This window comes from Zea mays, chromosome 1, assembly GCF_902167145.1.
Source record: "Zea mays cultivar B73 chromosome 1, Zm-B73-REFERENCE-NAM-5.0, whole genome shotgun sequence".
NCBI lineage: Eukaryota > Viridiplantae > Streptophyta > Magnoliopsida > Poales > Poaceae > Zea > Zea mays.
The window spans coordinates 164,046,948-164,060,398 of NC_050096.1; the positions used below are offsets into that span (position 1 = coordinate 164,046,948).

Sequence of the window (13,451 nt, forward strand, 5' to 3'; positions counted from 1 at the left end):
TCGTCGAAGCCCTGAAACTCGTGAATGTCCTCCATGTTGCCTCCATCGTTTCCTGAGCACTGGTTGCAATGGGGACAACCTAGGGTTTGGTATTTTTAAGTAAGGGTGAGTACACATCAACATACTCAGCAAATGTCCCGTTTGACTAAAGTGGACTAGCTGTATGTGGGGTTAAGCTTAAATCAGTTGCTTTTAGTTGGTCAGGTATTTATTACTAGTAGAGAGCCAGGTTTTAGTAATAATCCCAAGTTATTAACTCAAATGGTACTCCTTCCAAGAGGAAATACCAGAGTCCAAAATTATAATCACCATTATTAAGCATCATCATAAATGTATCCAGATTAACTCTAATCAAAGGAGCTCCCTAGGCTGCTCATAACCGTGAGCACGACTGATATACCAGTTTCTAACCCTCTGCAGAGGTTGCACACTTTACCCACGAGTCGTGATCCCTTCCCACTACCGAGGTGAATGGCTAGGGAGTCACTACGTAGCCTTTACAAAGATACCCTAGAGGTCATAGCTGCCCGTTAGGTTTCTCTAGTTTGAAAAACACAGTACCTATCCCCAATGGAAGGGTGACTAACAAAAGCAACACGAAAGAACCTCGGCACCAAGCCTCGACAAAGAAAGTACTGTGCCTGGACACCATTGACGGCACAACGACGAAGCAGACTACACCTCAAGTTCCTCTAATTAATCAGCTAAGGGCGTCCCTAAAAGGGAAATGGACTCAACATTTCCTATAATCGATTTTGGTGTTTGACGACCATCACAAACCTAATGGACTAACTAGTTTGCCTAGTTGATATTTTTTCTAGGTGCATAAAGTTCATATACTTATACAAAGAAAATGACCTTGGGCGATTCTATAAGTTTGGAGCAAAACAGACTTGCTGCAGCCAGTGGCGCACTAGACTGTCCGGTGTCCGATGCCCTGGCTGGAGCACCTCACGAACTAGCTGCTCTCGGCTTTTCTCAGCGCTCGTCCACTAAAAATCACCGGACTATCCGGTGTGCCATCGGATTGTCCGATGTGCCATCGGACTGTCCGGTGAGCACTCGGTGCAACGACCGACTCCGCCAACAGTCGACTGCGGGACTGCGCCCGCAGTCTGTAGCAGAAGACAGTCTGCGACGACAGGTCGCAACGGACTGTCCGGTGTAGCAAAAGGATAGACGACTTCAACGGTCAACCGCTCTAAAACCCAACGATCGACTGACGTGGCATGCACCAAACATTGAACAGACTTTCCAGTGTGCCCATCGACAGAGCAGTCAGCCAACGACTAGAATAGTGGTTGGGGCTATAAATACCCCCTAACCACCACCATTCCATCCATCCAAGCATCCCACTCTGCTCATTCAATACAAGAGCAAAGAATACACTCCAAAGACACATTCAAAGCATTCAATCCTCTCCAAGTTCCAAAATCAAGTCAAGTGATAAAAAGTGTTTAGTGACTTGAGAGAGCGTGACTTGTGTTTCTTTTGTTGCTCTTCTTGCTTGGTTGCTTTCTTCATCTCTCTCTAAACTTTCTAAGTGTTTTGTAAAGTTTGCAAGAGACACCTAATTGTGTGGTGATCCTTATGAGGTCTTAGTGACCCATGAGATTGAGAAGAAACGCTCAACTAGTTTAAGTGCCCGATTGAGAGAGGGAAAGAGTTGGAATGACCCGGCCTTTGTGGTCTCCTCAACGAGGAGTAGGTTCTTTGGAACTGAACCTCGGGAAATAAATCGCAGTGTTCATTTGTGTTAATCATTACCATTTGATTTGTTTCTCCCCTCTCCCCTCTCACTAGAAGTTCTCATGCTCACATTGGTTTGAGTTAGCTCACAAAGTTATCCGCATTGATTGAGCAACTCATAGCAAGAAGAACTATCTTTCGCACTCCGAATTCACTATTATTTATTTCTAACCCTAACCCCAGGCGAAGTGCGTGTTCAAAGTTTATATATTTCAGGTTTCGCCTATTCACCCCCCTCTAGGCGACTTTCAGTCCCATACCACTCTCATAGTTGTATTGTTTTCCTAGGTGGTCATCCAATGAACAGGTCCTTACGGAGAGGTACTCAGGAAACAGCCCGAGTCCCCTAAAGTGATACAAGTTCATCATCATAATCAAGATATCATCGTCGTATCATAAATATTCTCATCATGTTCATTGATTAAAGTAAAGCAATAGCATGATACTAATCATAGTAGCCAATTCCCAAAGGATAACCAAGGATAGGAAAACCAGAACACTAGTCAATGCTTAGGTTGATCATGGTATGCGGGACGGTGAATTATAAAGTAAGTAGGACATAATGGGTCAGAGGACACTTGCCTTCACCAGGTTGCTGCTTAGGGAAGTCTCATGCAACACACTCGGGAACCACGAACTGCTCGTTGTCTATGCAAAGCAATCATTCATTCAACACACTTGGGGAATAACAAAAGAACAATACACCAAACATATGCAACAGAGTGAACACGGGTTCAATAAATGGGTAAAGACACACATGCACATTCTAGGTTTTGGAGTAGGTCACCATGCCAAGTGGTATATTGTTCTCTAACTAGGTCTACCTTAGACAATTACTTACTTAAATAAAGTTATTCCATGGGTGGGATCATACATTAAACGGGGTTGGGTCTACAAAGTTAGGCATTTGAGCACTCATTAGGGTTTTATCTTTATTTTATTTCTAATAAAATTTCCATAGCTTACTCTAACCTAGAGACCAACTATAAAATTGAGACATGGAAATAGTGGATGAACATAATTTAAAAATGTAGAAAATAACATAATGAACATTTTGCAATTTGAACCATCCAATTTGGAGTTCATATGACAAAGTTATGAATTTTGGAAGTTTTAGCATTCAAAAACCCTAATCTATACCCATTTATGTGATTAAAATAAAGTCCAGGGGTCTCTGTGCAAGAAACCAGGGACTCAGGCGAAAGAAAACAGGATGACGGGTTTATTTCTAAGGAACTAAATGTCTGTTTAACAAAATAACCAGGCGAAGGGGTATCAAGTGTTCACGGCCATTCAACCATAGATCGATGGCTGAGAATAGATTCGCGGACGCGAGCGTGCACTGACAGGCGGTCGAGGGTGGTTAGCGGCTCGGGGTGAGGGCGGGGCTGACCGGTCAGGCCCAACACTAGGGGTGTAGGCAACCGACGAGCGGGGCCCAAGGGTAGAGGTGCCAACGCGAACCAATATCCAGAGATCCAGACCGTTGGATCGGGGACGAGCGGTTGTGATCCAGCGCCCAAGGGGTTAACGACTTTGGCAATGCCGCTCTCTCCTGCGGCGGTGAAGTTGCTGGAGATGAGGTGAGCACGGGTTCCAGGGGGTCTGTGGTCTCCGGAGCTGGCCAAGGCTAGTGAGGGGTACCCGGCAAACTCGGTGGTGGGGTTTTGGCCGTGAGAGCGGGACTCAAGGTGGTTGAACGGTGGTGGGGGTGTTTTGGGCGGGTCGAGGGTACTCCGGTGATTAATACTGGCCGCGGGGAGGGGTAATCGAGCGCACCGAGGCCGGCCCGGGCTCTGGTGAGGTGTTTGGGACACCTAGGGCCAATACTTGGGCACGTGACGGGGTTACATTGGCCGGACGCCATGCGGGCGCGGCGGACTGACGAGCAGTGGCACCGGCGAGCACAATTCACCAAAGAGGAGAGGAATCGAGGCAAACAAAGCACGAGGAGCGGTTCCTTACCTCGGGACAACACTGGGGGGGGGGGGGGGGGTTGGCGCGGCGTCTGGAGCTCTGGGCAGTCAGCACGACGGGCATGCGTCATCGGCGAGCTCGGGCGGTGGCGGCTGTGCACATGAGGGGCTGGAAGCGAGCGAAATGTGACAGGGGAGAGAGGGCGGGTGTGCGCGAGGCTCAAAAAGGAGATGGGGTCCTGGGGTGTGATGTGGGCCGACTCTCTCGGCGGGCGTGCGCGCTGGGGGAGCGGCGGTTGCGGGGACGACGAGGCTGACAAGCGGGGCCGAGGCATCAGTGACTGCACGCGCGGGGTGGCAGGCGAGCGGGGCCCGCGGGGCAGAGAGCGATAGCACAAGGTTGAGGGGTGCGGCGCTAACAGCCCGGACCCACCGGGTAGAGAGAGCGAGATAAGGGGGTGTTTGAATGCACTAGAGCTAATAATTAGTTAATTGTCACAACATGAAAAGTTAAAACATATATTCAAACTAGGGATAGAATTTTTACCACGTCAATGGGTTTTGTTGTTTAGCAAAAAAATGTTTTCTTAGTCTATCACCTTATTTTATGGAGTCCATGTATATCACAAATCTCTACTACTTATTAAGGCAGTAAGGGGTAGGTTGTCATTCCGTGTTCTACCATTCCCATTCCTCCTTCCCTGCCATTCCCATTGCCCCTCCCCGCACAGTCCATTCTCATGTTCTGAGACCATTCTTTGTTCTGTCATTCTCATTCCTTGTTGCCTTTCTCATTTTCCCCTCCCCGCAAAGCCCATTCTCATTCCCATATACATCCCACGCCTAGCTAAAATTAAATTAAAAAACACAAATGGCCCCAAGGGGATTCAAACTCGTGATCCCTCAAGCAAATATGCTCGTAGCTACCAGTACACCACATGTGTGTTTATATCTACATTTATTACAGTAAAAACATCTACTACATCTCTCCCGAAGCACACCTGCTACCCTTGCACATGTGTAGTAGTAGATAAGTATCACCGAGATTCTTGAATTATATTTTTGGATAGAGGGAGTAGTATTTAAAGAAGAGCCTTGCATGCAATTACTTTTTTGTTTAAATAATATTTTCAACTTAAATTCCTTTTTGCATGTGAGACATTTATTCTCCGTAATATTTTTTTTTCATGGATCTGACTTATGAGTCATTTTCATAAACCAACGCCAAAGATGAATCCATGTTTCTTACTTGGAAACCCCGAACAAACACCACTAGCAGTAGGCGCTCGCATTGGCGTCGCTCATCGACGATGAGAAGAAGCTTGGAGACTGCCAGTTCGACCTCTGGAAGCAGTCTTATGTGGCCGCATGCGCCACTGTGTACGACAAGCTCCGGCGCAGCCGCCGCTTGGGCGCGGTCTAGAGCGGCTGCACCGCGTTGTCCATCGTAAAACAGGGGGACCTCATGGTCGTCGCCAACGCCGATGACTCTTGTGTTGTTCTGGGCACCGCATCCGACGACGGCGCCATCACACCGTCCAACTCATCATCCACCTGAAGCCCAACCTGCCACGTAAGTCGCTACTGACCAGCCAAGAATTATTGTGCGCGGGGACGACGGCCGTTGCTGATGTTGTGTGAGTGTCCTCGAACAAGATGTATGTAGATGAGTAGCACATCTGGTGGTGCAACAGCCAGGTGTACTACCTCGCTGATGAGCCGGGGGTGCACTTCGTTTGGCAGCCTAGGCAAAAGTCATCGGTACTCGCCATGTCGCGCGCGTTCGACGACAACTATATCAAGGATTGTGGCATCATATCGGCGCCGGAGGTGACGCAGAGGATGACCGACAGCAATGACTACTCGCCATTGTCGGGGTAGCTTTTGTGCCGGCTTGCTTTTAATTCTCTTCACAAACACACACTTTGCTTTTTTGTTTAAGCAAGCGTGTATGGTGGTGCGTGCCAGATGACTGACGAGGGAACTTCTACCGGCAGGTGTGGCACGTGCTCTCTAATGATGAGACCATACAAATCGTGACATATATCGAAGTCTGCATGATACTGATGGTTGCAATGTAGTAGTGAAACAACTAAATTAAAATAATAAAATTTATGTATGACCAGGACCACAAATGGATTATGAAACATTTTCTTATAACAATATAAGACACATTTTGTATATAAGTTATCATGATATTATATGTTCCTATTGCAACGCGCGGGCACTCAACTAGTTATCAATAAAACCACAAGGCCCAGCATTGTTACTAAATATTCAAAATTATGACGATGTTAGCCACTAATAATGATATTGAAAATAGCAAAGGAAAAGTACTTTTTAGAAAACAGGAACGAGTAATTTATATATGTAGATACTATAGATCCATGTAGACTGACTTTGTTTGATTTGGCATCCTAGATTCTGAATCCTGCGGAGAGTTTTCGAAATATTGTCGCCGATTACCCGTAAGAACAACGGCCACTCTTCTAAATCTGAATTTCATGCTGCCATGTCGATTTGCCTTGCAAACTAATTAAGTCACTCAATTCATCTATTGGCAGAACGGTTGAATGTACATCCTCAGTGTTGCAGGCTTTGGTATTATTTGGTGACTTCAATTCAGAGTACCGCAGTAAAGAAATAAAAGAAAATGTTGACAAAGCTGCCATATTTATCGAGAGTAATCAAAACAAGGATGGATCCTGGTTTGTATGAAAACATCTTCTAATTTGTACAGATTATCGGTTTTTTCCCTTATGTCTAAACTGTAACTAAATCAGAAATTACCTGCAAGGTATGGCACTTGGGGAATATGTTTTATCTATGGGACCCTCCATGCGATAAATGGCTTAGTTGCTGCTGGGAGAAATTATGAGAACAATATTTGCATTCGGAAAGCATGTGAATTTTTGCTCTCAATACAACTCAAAACTGGTGGCTGGGCAGAGAGCTATCGTTCCTGCGAAAGACAGGTGAGTAACTGCTGTATTTCATTTCACGTTGATATTGTCATCAGTTACTTAACAACAGTCATGACTCATGTATATAGAGCACCCTATGAAAAAAAAATCCAAAGACATATGCTTGTCTATTCACAAAGTTTTTGTTTCAACTGTCGTTAGGTCTTTTTGGAAATGCGGCACACACACCCTAAGTAGCAAACTGAATTAGCTAAGGTGCTGTTGCAACCCAGTTTTTAATAACCAGCTAAGGTTCTATTGGGAAGCAATCTAGTTTTTAATAAATCAGTTTTTATATTTTAATTAGGAAAGGCTAGCTTCTTGTTTTTTTGAAACCATGAATCCAATTTCTATAAACTGAGGCATAAACTGCTATGTTTGGAATCATCTCAGTTTCTATAAATCAGTTTCTTAAAAACTATATGGTTCCAAATGGGCCCTAAGTTGACTACTTAGAAAACAAGATATGGACTAGATAGCCTTGGGAGTCAAAAAAATATTGAACAACTAAGGGAGTGTTTGAATGCACTAGAGCTAATAGTTAGTTGCTAAAATTAGCTAAAGATATCTAAACAGTCTAACTAATAATTCAGCTATTAGCTACAACTTTTAGTCAATTAGTTAATAGTTAGCTAGCTAATTTTAATAGCAATTTTTTAGCAACTAACTATTAACTCTAGTGCATTCAACCACCCTGTAAGGGGGTGTTTGAATGTACTAGAACTAATACTTAGTTGGCTAAAAATTGGTAGTGGAATTAGCTAGCTAACAAATAGTTAACTAACTATTAAATAATTTACCAAAATAGCTAATAGTTGAACTATTAGCTAAGGTGTTTGGATGTTTCAACAAAGGGTCTGTTTGGTTCATTTAGTCCAGGGGCTAAAGTTTAGTTACGAGACTAAAGTTTAGTCTCTATCCTGTTTGGTTTTAGGGATTAAAATTATTTAAACACATTAAATGAATCATAAGAGGACCAAAATATCCCTTGTCATTCTCCCGCCATTAGTGCAACTAAAATAAAGGAGGGGCAAATGGTGAAATTTATATGATTTAGTCCCTTTTAGTCACCCCTTGAGGAACTAGAGACAAACAGTTTAGTCCCTGTTTTAGTCTTACCGTTTGACAATTTAGAGAATAAATGAGACTAAAATGTAGGGAATAATCTTTAGTCACTCAAACCAAACAGGGCCAAATTTTAGCCACTAACTATTAGCTGTAGTGCATTCAAACACCCTCTAAATAAGATTTTTCTTTGACAAACTAGTAAACTATATAGATATGAGTCATTCAGTGTTCCCCTTGTACCCATACCCATAGACCATACAAGGGGCAACCCATTCAATAGATAAGGGAGTGTGTTTGAATGCACTAGAGCTAATAATTAGTTAGTTAAAAACTGCTAGTGGAATTAGCTAGCTAATAAATAACTAGTTAACTATTAGCGAATTTACTAAAAGTAGCTAATAGCTGAACTAGTAGCTAGATTGTTTGGATGTCTCGACTAATTTTATCAGCTAACTATTAGTTCTAGTGCAATCAAACAACTTCTAGTACCTTATAGCTAGGAATCCCAGATAAACTCATATGCACCTTTTAAACTTGAGGATAAGAAGCAAGAGAAACATTCTCTGCTAGACATAGGGAACCCTGTACCTGAAATATATAGTATAATGGTACATTTGGTAAAGCTACGAATTCTCGACTAGTACATATAAGCTCTATACATGTGGTGTGAACATATTTGTATTGACGTTTTTTAGAATTGCTAGTCCATGGAAATCGATTTCCACTTGCAGGTAGAAAAAATTAAAACATAAAACAATTTTCACTAGCGTCACCAGTAGAAAAAATTATTTGTACATGCAGGTAACTTAGAACCGCCCATGGAAATCGATTTCTACTTGCGGTCGGGTTAAAAAAATCGTCAGTGGAAATCGATTTCCACTGGTGGTCGAGATAATAAAACCGCCAGTGAACAATTTTTCCATGAAACATAAAACATGTTTTAAAATAGCAAAAAATACTTTTATTAGGGGAGTGGCCTCGCTAAGGCACCCCCACCCGCCTGCATCGAAGTCGCAAGTCGCGGCATTTTCCACGCAAAATTCTCGACTATACGGTCCCGGTGGGGATTGAATCCACAACTTCACCCCACGCGTAGCCCCCTCTACCACTCGGTCTATTACTTAATTTGTATTTATGTTGCAGTTTTGTTGCCCACATATTAGAACAATCCAAGTATAAATTGACTATTTGAGGCTGTAAACAAATTCAAATGAAAAAGTTGTCAACTATAAAGTTTCATAACTTTTGAAGTTCTACAACTTTTATTTTAGTACTTTTCTCATCTAAGTTTTTTTTGCAAAATTTGCATTTTAAATTTGACAAATTTCGATGTAATTTTTTAGTGCCAAAATGATTTCAAATAAAAACGTTGTCAACTATAAAGTTTTATATGACGGCATTTGAAAAACTAAAAAAATTAGGATAAAAATGATTTCTAGTATCAGTTTCTTATGAAAACTGCCACTATAAATCTATTTTTACTGGCGGTTACATTTAGTATTTTCTAGTGTGGTAAAATTGTCTTTCTGTCGCCATTTCACACCATTGTAACAGCTGACTAACAGAATTGGCAAGAAAGAGCAAAATTTTGAACAGATGACAAATTTCTTTGAATTGCACGTAGGGAACATTGTAGTTTCTAGTGGTATTGACAGAATTCAAACTTTTGGTTGTCCAGCATCCTTAACAAACTGAAATTGGTATTGAAAGAATTCTGTTTTTGATTTTTAGTGGCGGTTCCTTAAAAAACCGTCACTAGAAATCATAGATTTCTTGTGACGGTTTTTATTAATGAACCCTCTATAGAAATATCATTTCTAGCGACGGTTTTTAAGAAACCATCACTAGAAATAGCACTAACGCTTGATAACTAGAACCGACCGTAAAAATTAAACTTTACTGTATGCTTTGAGCTTTTTCCTACCAGTGCTCGCAGAAATGTTTTGGATCTATATTCTCTCAAAAATATTTCTGATGATGAATCAGTATCCACTTTATAAACTGTTTGGAAGATAAACCTAATTCCGATTGAAACATCATGTAACAAAAAATAAGTTTAAATAATTTAAACTTATTGTGGATGGAAAACAACTTAAATACAAATCATTTTAGCTAAATTAACAACAAATGAAAAAATGGGAAGCAATGCGATAGAAATATCAGTGAAATTAAACCAGACTTCGGCCATTTCGCGCACGTATGTAGAAATGGTGAAACTTTTTGGTTCCAAATCACTGGTTGGAAAGACAGTTTTGAAGTGATTCTGCTGATTCTCGTCACGGCTGAAAATGTTTCTTCTATCTAAACACAACATATATGTCTCATGTGTTAATCCTCTAATTTCTTACACAAAATGATCTACTTGTCAGATAGAAAAATCCTATAGTACATGTGCACGCTCAAACAAAAAGACACACACTAGCCAACCATAATATATTTTTTTTGTAGCCACTTTGAGTTACCATAATGGATTGTACTAATTCATAAGATTATCATAACTCCTCCTAAGTAATTTACTAAAACATATGGAAAATATCACATGAGTTATAGTAACAAATATATTGTAAACATGTTGTCACTTTATTGTAATATTAGTACAAACATAATCGTAAATTGAAGTGGTCATAGAACAATATTCTATGGTCGGCCATAGATTAGCCTGAAAGAGTCTTAAGTGCAACCATCAAAGGCAACGAACTATGGTGCCGCTTGACTCATATATCAGTAACGTAATGGTTAACTGATAACGTCAAATCATGTTTGTTTAAGTTTAACCGTAATCGGATATTACACTATAAATGGATATCGTCCTATTCAAACTTGTTACCGCCGGTAGTCGAGTGTGAATCATTATCATTACCATTTACGTTATATTTTGTGAACCAAACGACACCTATATTAGTTCACATTTCTAAAGTTTGTTAGCTAATTTACATGATTCTTTTTATAAAATAAGAGTTTCCTTATTCTTAGTGTAGTGATCCTGATCCTAGAAAAAATGTTTTGATGATGTCCAGGTTTATGTAGAGGGCCTTAGCACTCATGGTGTACAGACTGCTTGGGCGATGCTAGCTTTGATTTATGCAGGACAGGTTTTATTTCTTGACCACATGTCATTTATTTAGTGCAGAGAACTACTCCCTTGTTATAGAAACAAGGGAATGTACGTAGATGTTATCAATCATCACAACATTTAGGGATGATTTGGTGACAAGGGGATCACAGGAGGATTGGAGGGGATTGAGGGGAAAATGAACTAATTTTCCCCTCAATCCCCTCCAATCCCCCGTGATCCCTGGTCACTAAATCAGTCCTTATGAATATGCAAATACCTCGATATGTTAGGTTCATCTGCTCAAAAAATATTTTGCAATGGTATTGGTTTACTATATTCAAAAAATAAAAATATTTTGGGTTTTATATCATTTTTGTCCCAAAGCATCAATGTCGATTACTAGTTTTTGTACCATTAATTATTTATAAGTACTTGCTGGTTGCATCCACCTTTCTATTCTAATTTGTAACAACTAGATGGAACGGGACCCAACACCATTACATCAAGCAGCAAAAGCATTGATTAGTCTGCAACTGGAGTCAGGAGATTATCCTCAACAAGTGAGTTTTTCCAAACAATGTTACGATGGGAAAATGTCCTTTCATCTCTAATGTAAATATAAATCTATTTTAGTTTTTTTTTCTAAAGTCACTTTTCTAACTTTGACTAACAATGAATAAGATTTTGCATGCATGCATGGATCACGATTGCAAAATATCTGCTACCACAATCATGTATTCATGTAGTTTCACAGTGTGTAATGCCCTTTATTTGATCTTATTTATTTTTGTTAGCGTAGTAGCTAGTATAATTTTGATTTAGCACTAACCTAGATAGACTAATATTTATGATCATCAGTAGTATGAGCAATCCATTTGTTATGTCCAAGCCAAGCTATGTGCCCCTCTAGATTTTGAAAACTATACTTACTGATTCCCTATGACCAAGATAAGCTGGTGGTTACTCTCACTTTGGTGTTCCTATACAAAAACTAGGATTTAACACTACTGGAACGAGATTGTTCCCACGTTCCCGGAACGGAACGAACGTTCCCGGAACGAGGAACGTGGCCAAGTTCCCAGTTCCCGGTTACTAAGAGCTAGACATTTTCATGTTCATTATTCAGTTATCTTACTATCACATTCCTATGTAATGGCTTTTAGATAGTTGTAATAATCAAGTTTCAAGGATGGGGACACTTGAGATCTCAATCAATTGCATTGTGTGTTCTGCATATATAGTAGACAGGTCATAGATACATTATTATGTTTGGTTAGTTAGTTCTTGCATTGCATGTTCATAGTTACATTTGTACTTATATTTTGTTGGAGATATCTAACCCTAGAATTATTATCTTGTAGGAAAAAAGTATTGCTATTACACTTCCAATAATTTATCATCATTGACAATTTTCTTGCATTTTGTGTATAGGAACATGTCGGCAACACCAACTGCTCTGTATACTTCAACTACCCCAACTACCGTATTTTGTTCCCTGTTTGGGCTCTTGGAGAGTATCACCGCAAAGTACGTGCCAAAACTAATTGAAGGGATCCATGGAATTCAAAAAAGTCATATGTAGTATTGTGTTAAATATTAAAGGAAAATTATATTGGAATCAATAAAACCACTTGTATTTTATATCATGAAATGTAATAGGTAGGATTTCGATTGATCATGCATGTAATTCTGTGTACAATTTTATTATGATGTATGCATACTGTTGGGGATTTATTCTCAAATGCTATGAGTTAAGAACAAGGCAATACAGAATGTTAAAGGTTAAAGTCCTTCGTCCTTCGAAGCATTATCTCCCTTAGGATATAATGATCTTCAGACGAAGGTCATGAAAGACGTACCTTCATCATCACAGTATATGTTAATGAAAGAAGAAGCATATGAAACATGAGAAGTGACATGAATAATCATATGGCATCATCAATATATCTTTTTTTATATTATCATGAATGAATATGAATAATATTGAATTACATTTATACCTTCGGCTTGACAGAAGGCAAAAGTCCAAGCGTGACGCACGAGTGAATACAAGTCAGCGTGAAAAGTACAGGAGTACTGTTCATCTACTTATAGGCACAGGGCGGAACCTGTGTAAAATTACATTCATGCCATTCATGTTTACTATTGACTTAAGGACAATCTATCGAGGGCTAGATAGCCTTTTCCTCTTTAAGTCGGTTCCTTTTTCTGCTACTGAGCCGAAGCTTCCTTGCGTGTAGCTTCGAAGTTGGTTCAACCTTCGTCCCGACCATGCTTTTCATATTGTGTACAGCTTCATTCCGAGTCCGAAGGTTCCTGTACATATATTACACTTGGGAAACATTGCTAATCATGCTTTTGAGGACCTTCGGAAGACGAAGGCTCCCAATAGTAGCCCCTTGCAGTATTAGTTTGTTATAATAACGAATTTAGACTACGACGTGAATGAAGGCCTTAAGCCGAAGGTCCGAAAAACACCTTTCATTTGCTAGAATAGCAACAGTCAATGACAAACGGGGTCCACCAAGTTGCAAAGCAATGGGCGTATAAATATGAACCATAGCGGCAGCATTTGATACACCATTTCTGCCATTTGCGTTGTTTTCTCAAACTTTTAGCTCTTGCTCATTAACTCTTGCCTGATTTTCGAGTTTTTAGAGCTTCGGTTTAAAGACACGTTTGCTCCAAATTTGAAAAGAA

The 13,451-nt window shown here is 40.4% G+C and overlaps 1 protein-coding gene across 1 annotated transcript in view; it reads left to right on the forward strand.

Annotated features, from left to right (window-relative positions):
* LOC103640480 (achilleol B synthase) overlaps positions 1-12,504 on the forward strand; it is a 75,829-nt gene extending 63,325 nt beyond the window's left edge. The window contains exons 13-18 of the mRNA XM_008663047.3: positions 6,087-6,133; positions 6,230-6,373; positions 6,463-6,640; positions 10,714-10,788; positions 11,228-11,311; positions 12,183-12,504. Of these exons, the coding sequence (XP_008661269.1) occupies positions 6,087-6,133; positions 6,230-6,373; positions 6,463-6,640; positions 10,714-10,788; positions 11,228-11,311; positions 12,183-12,299 (645 nt within the window). The 3' untranslated portion in view covers positions 12,300-12,504. The remainder of the gene's footprint in view (positions 1-6,086; positions 6,134-6,229; positions 6,374-6,462; positions 6,641-10,713; positions 10,789-11,227; positions 11,312-12,182) is intronic.
* The last annotated feature ends 947 nt before the right edge of the window (positions 12,505-13,451 follow it).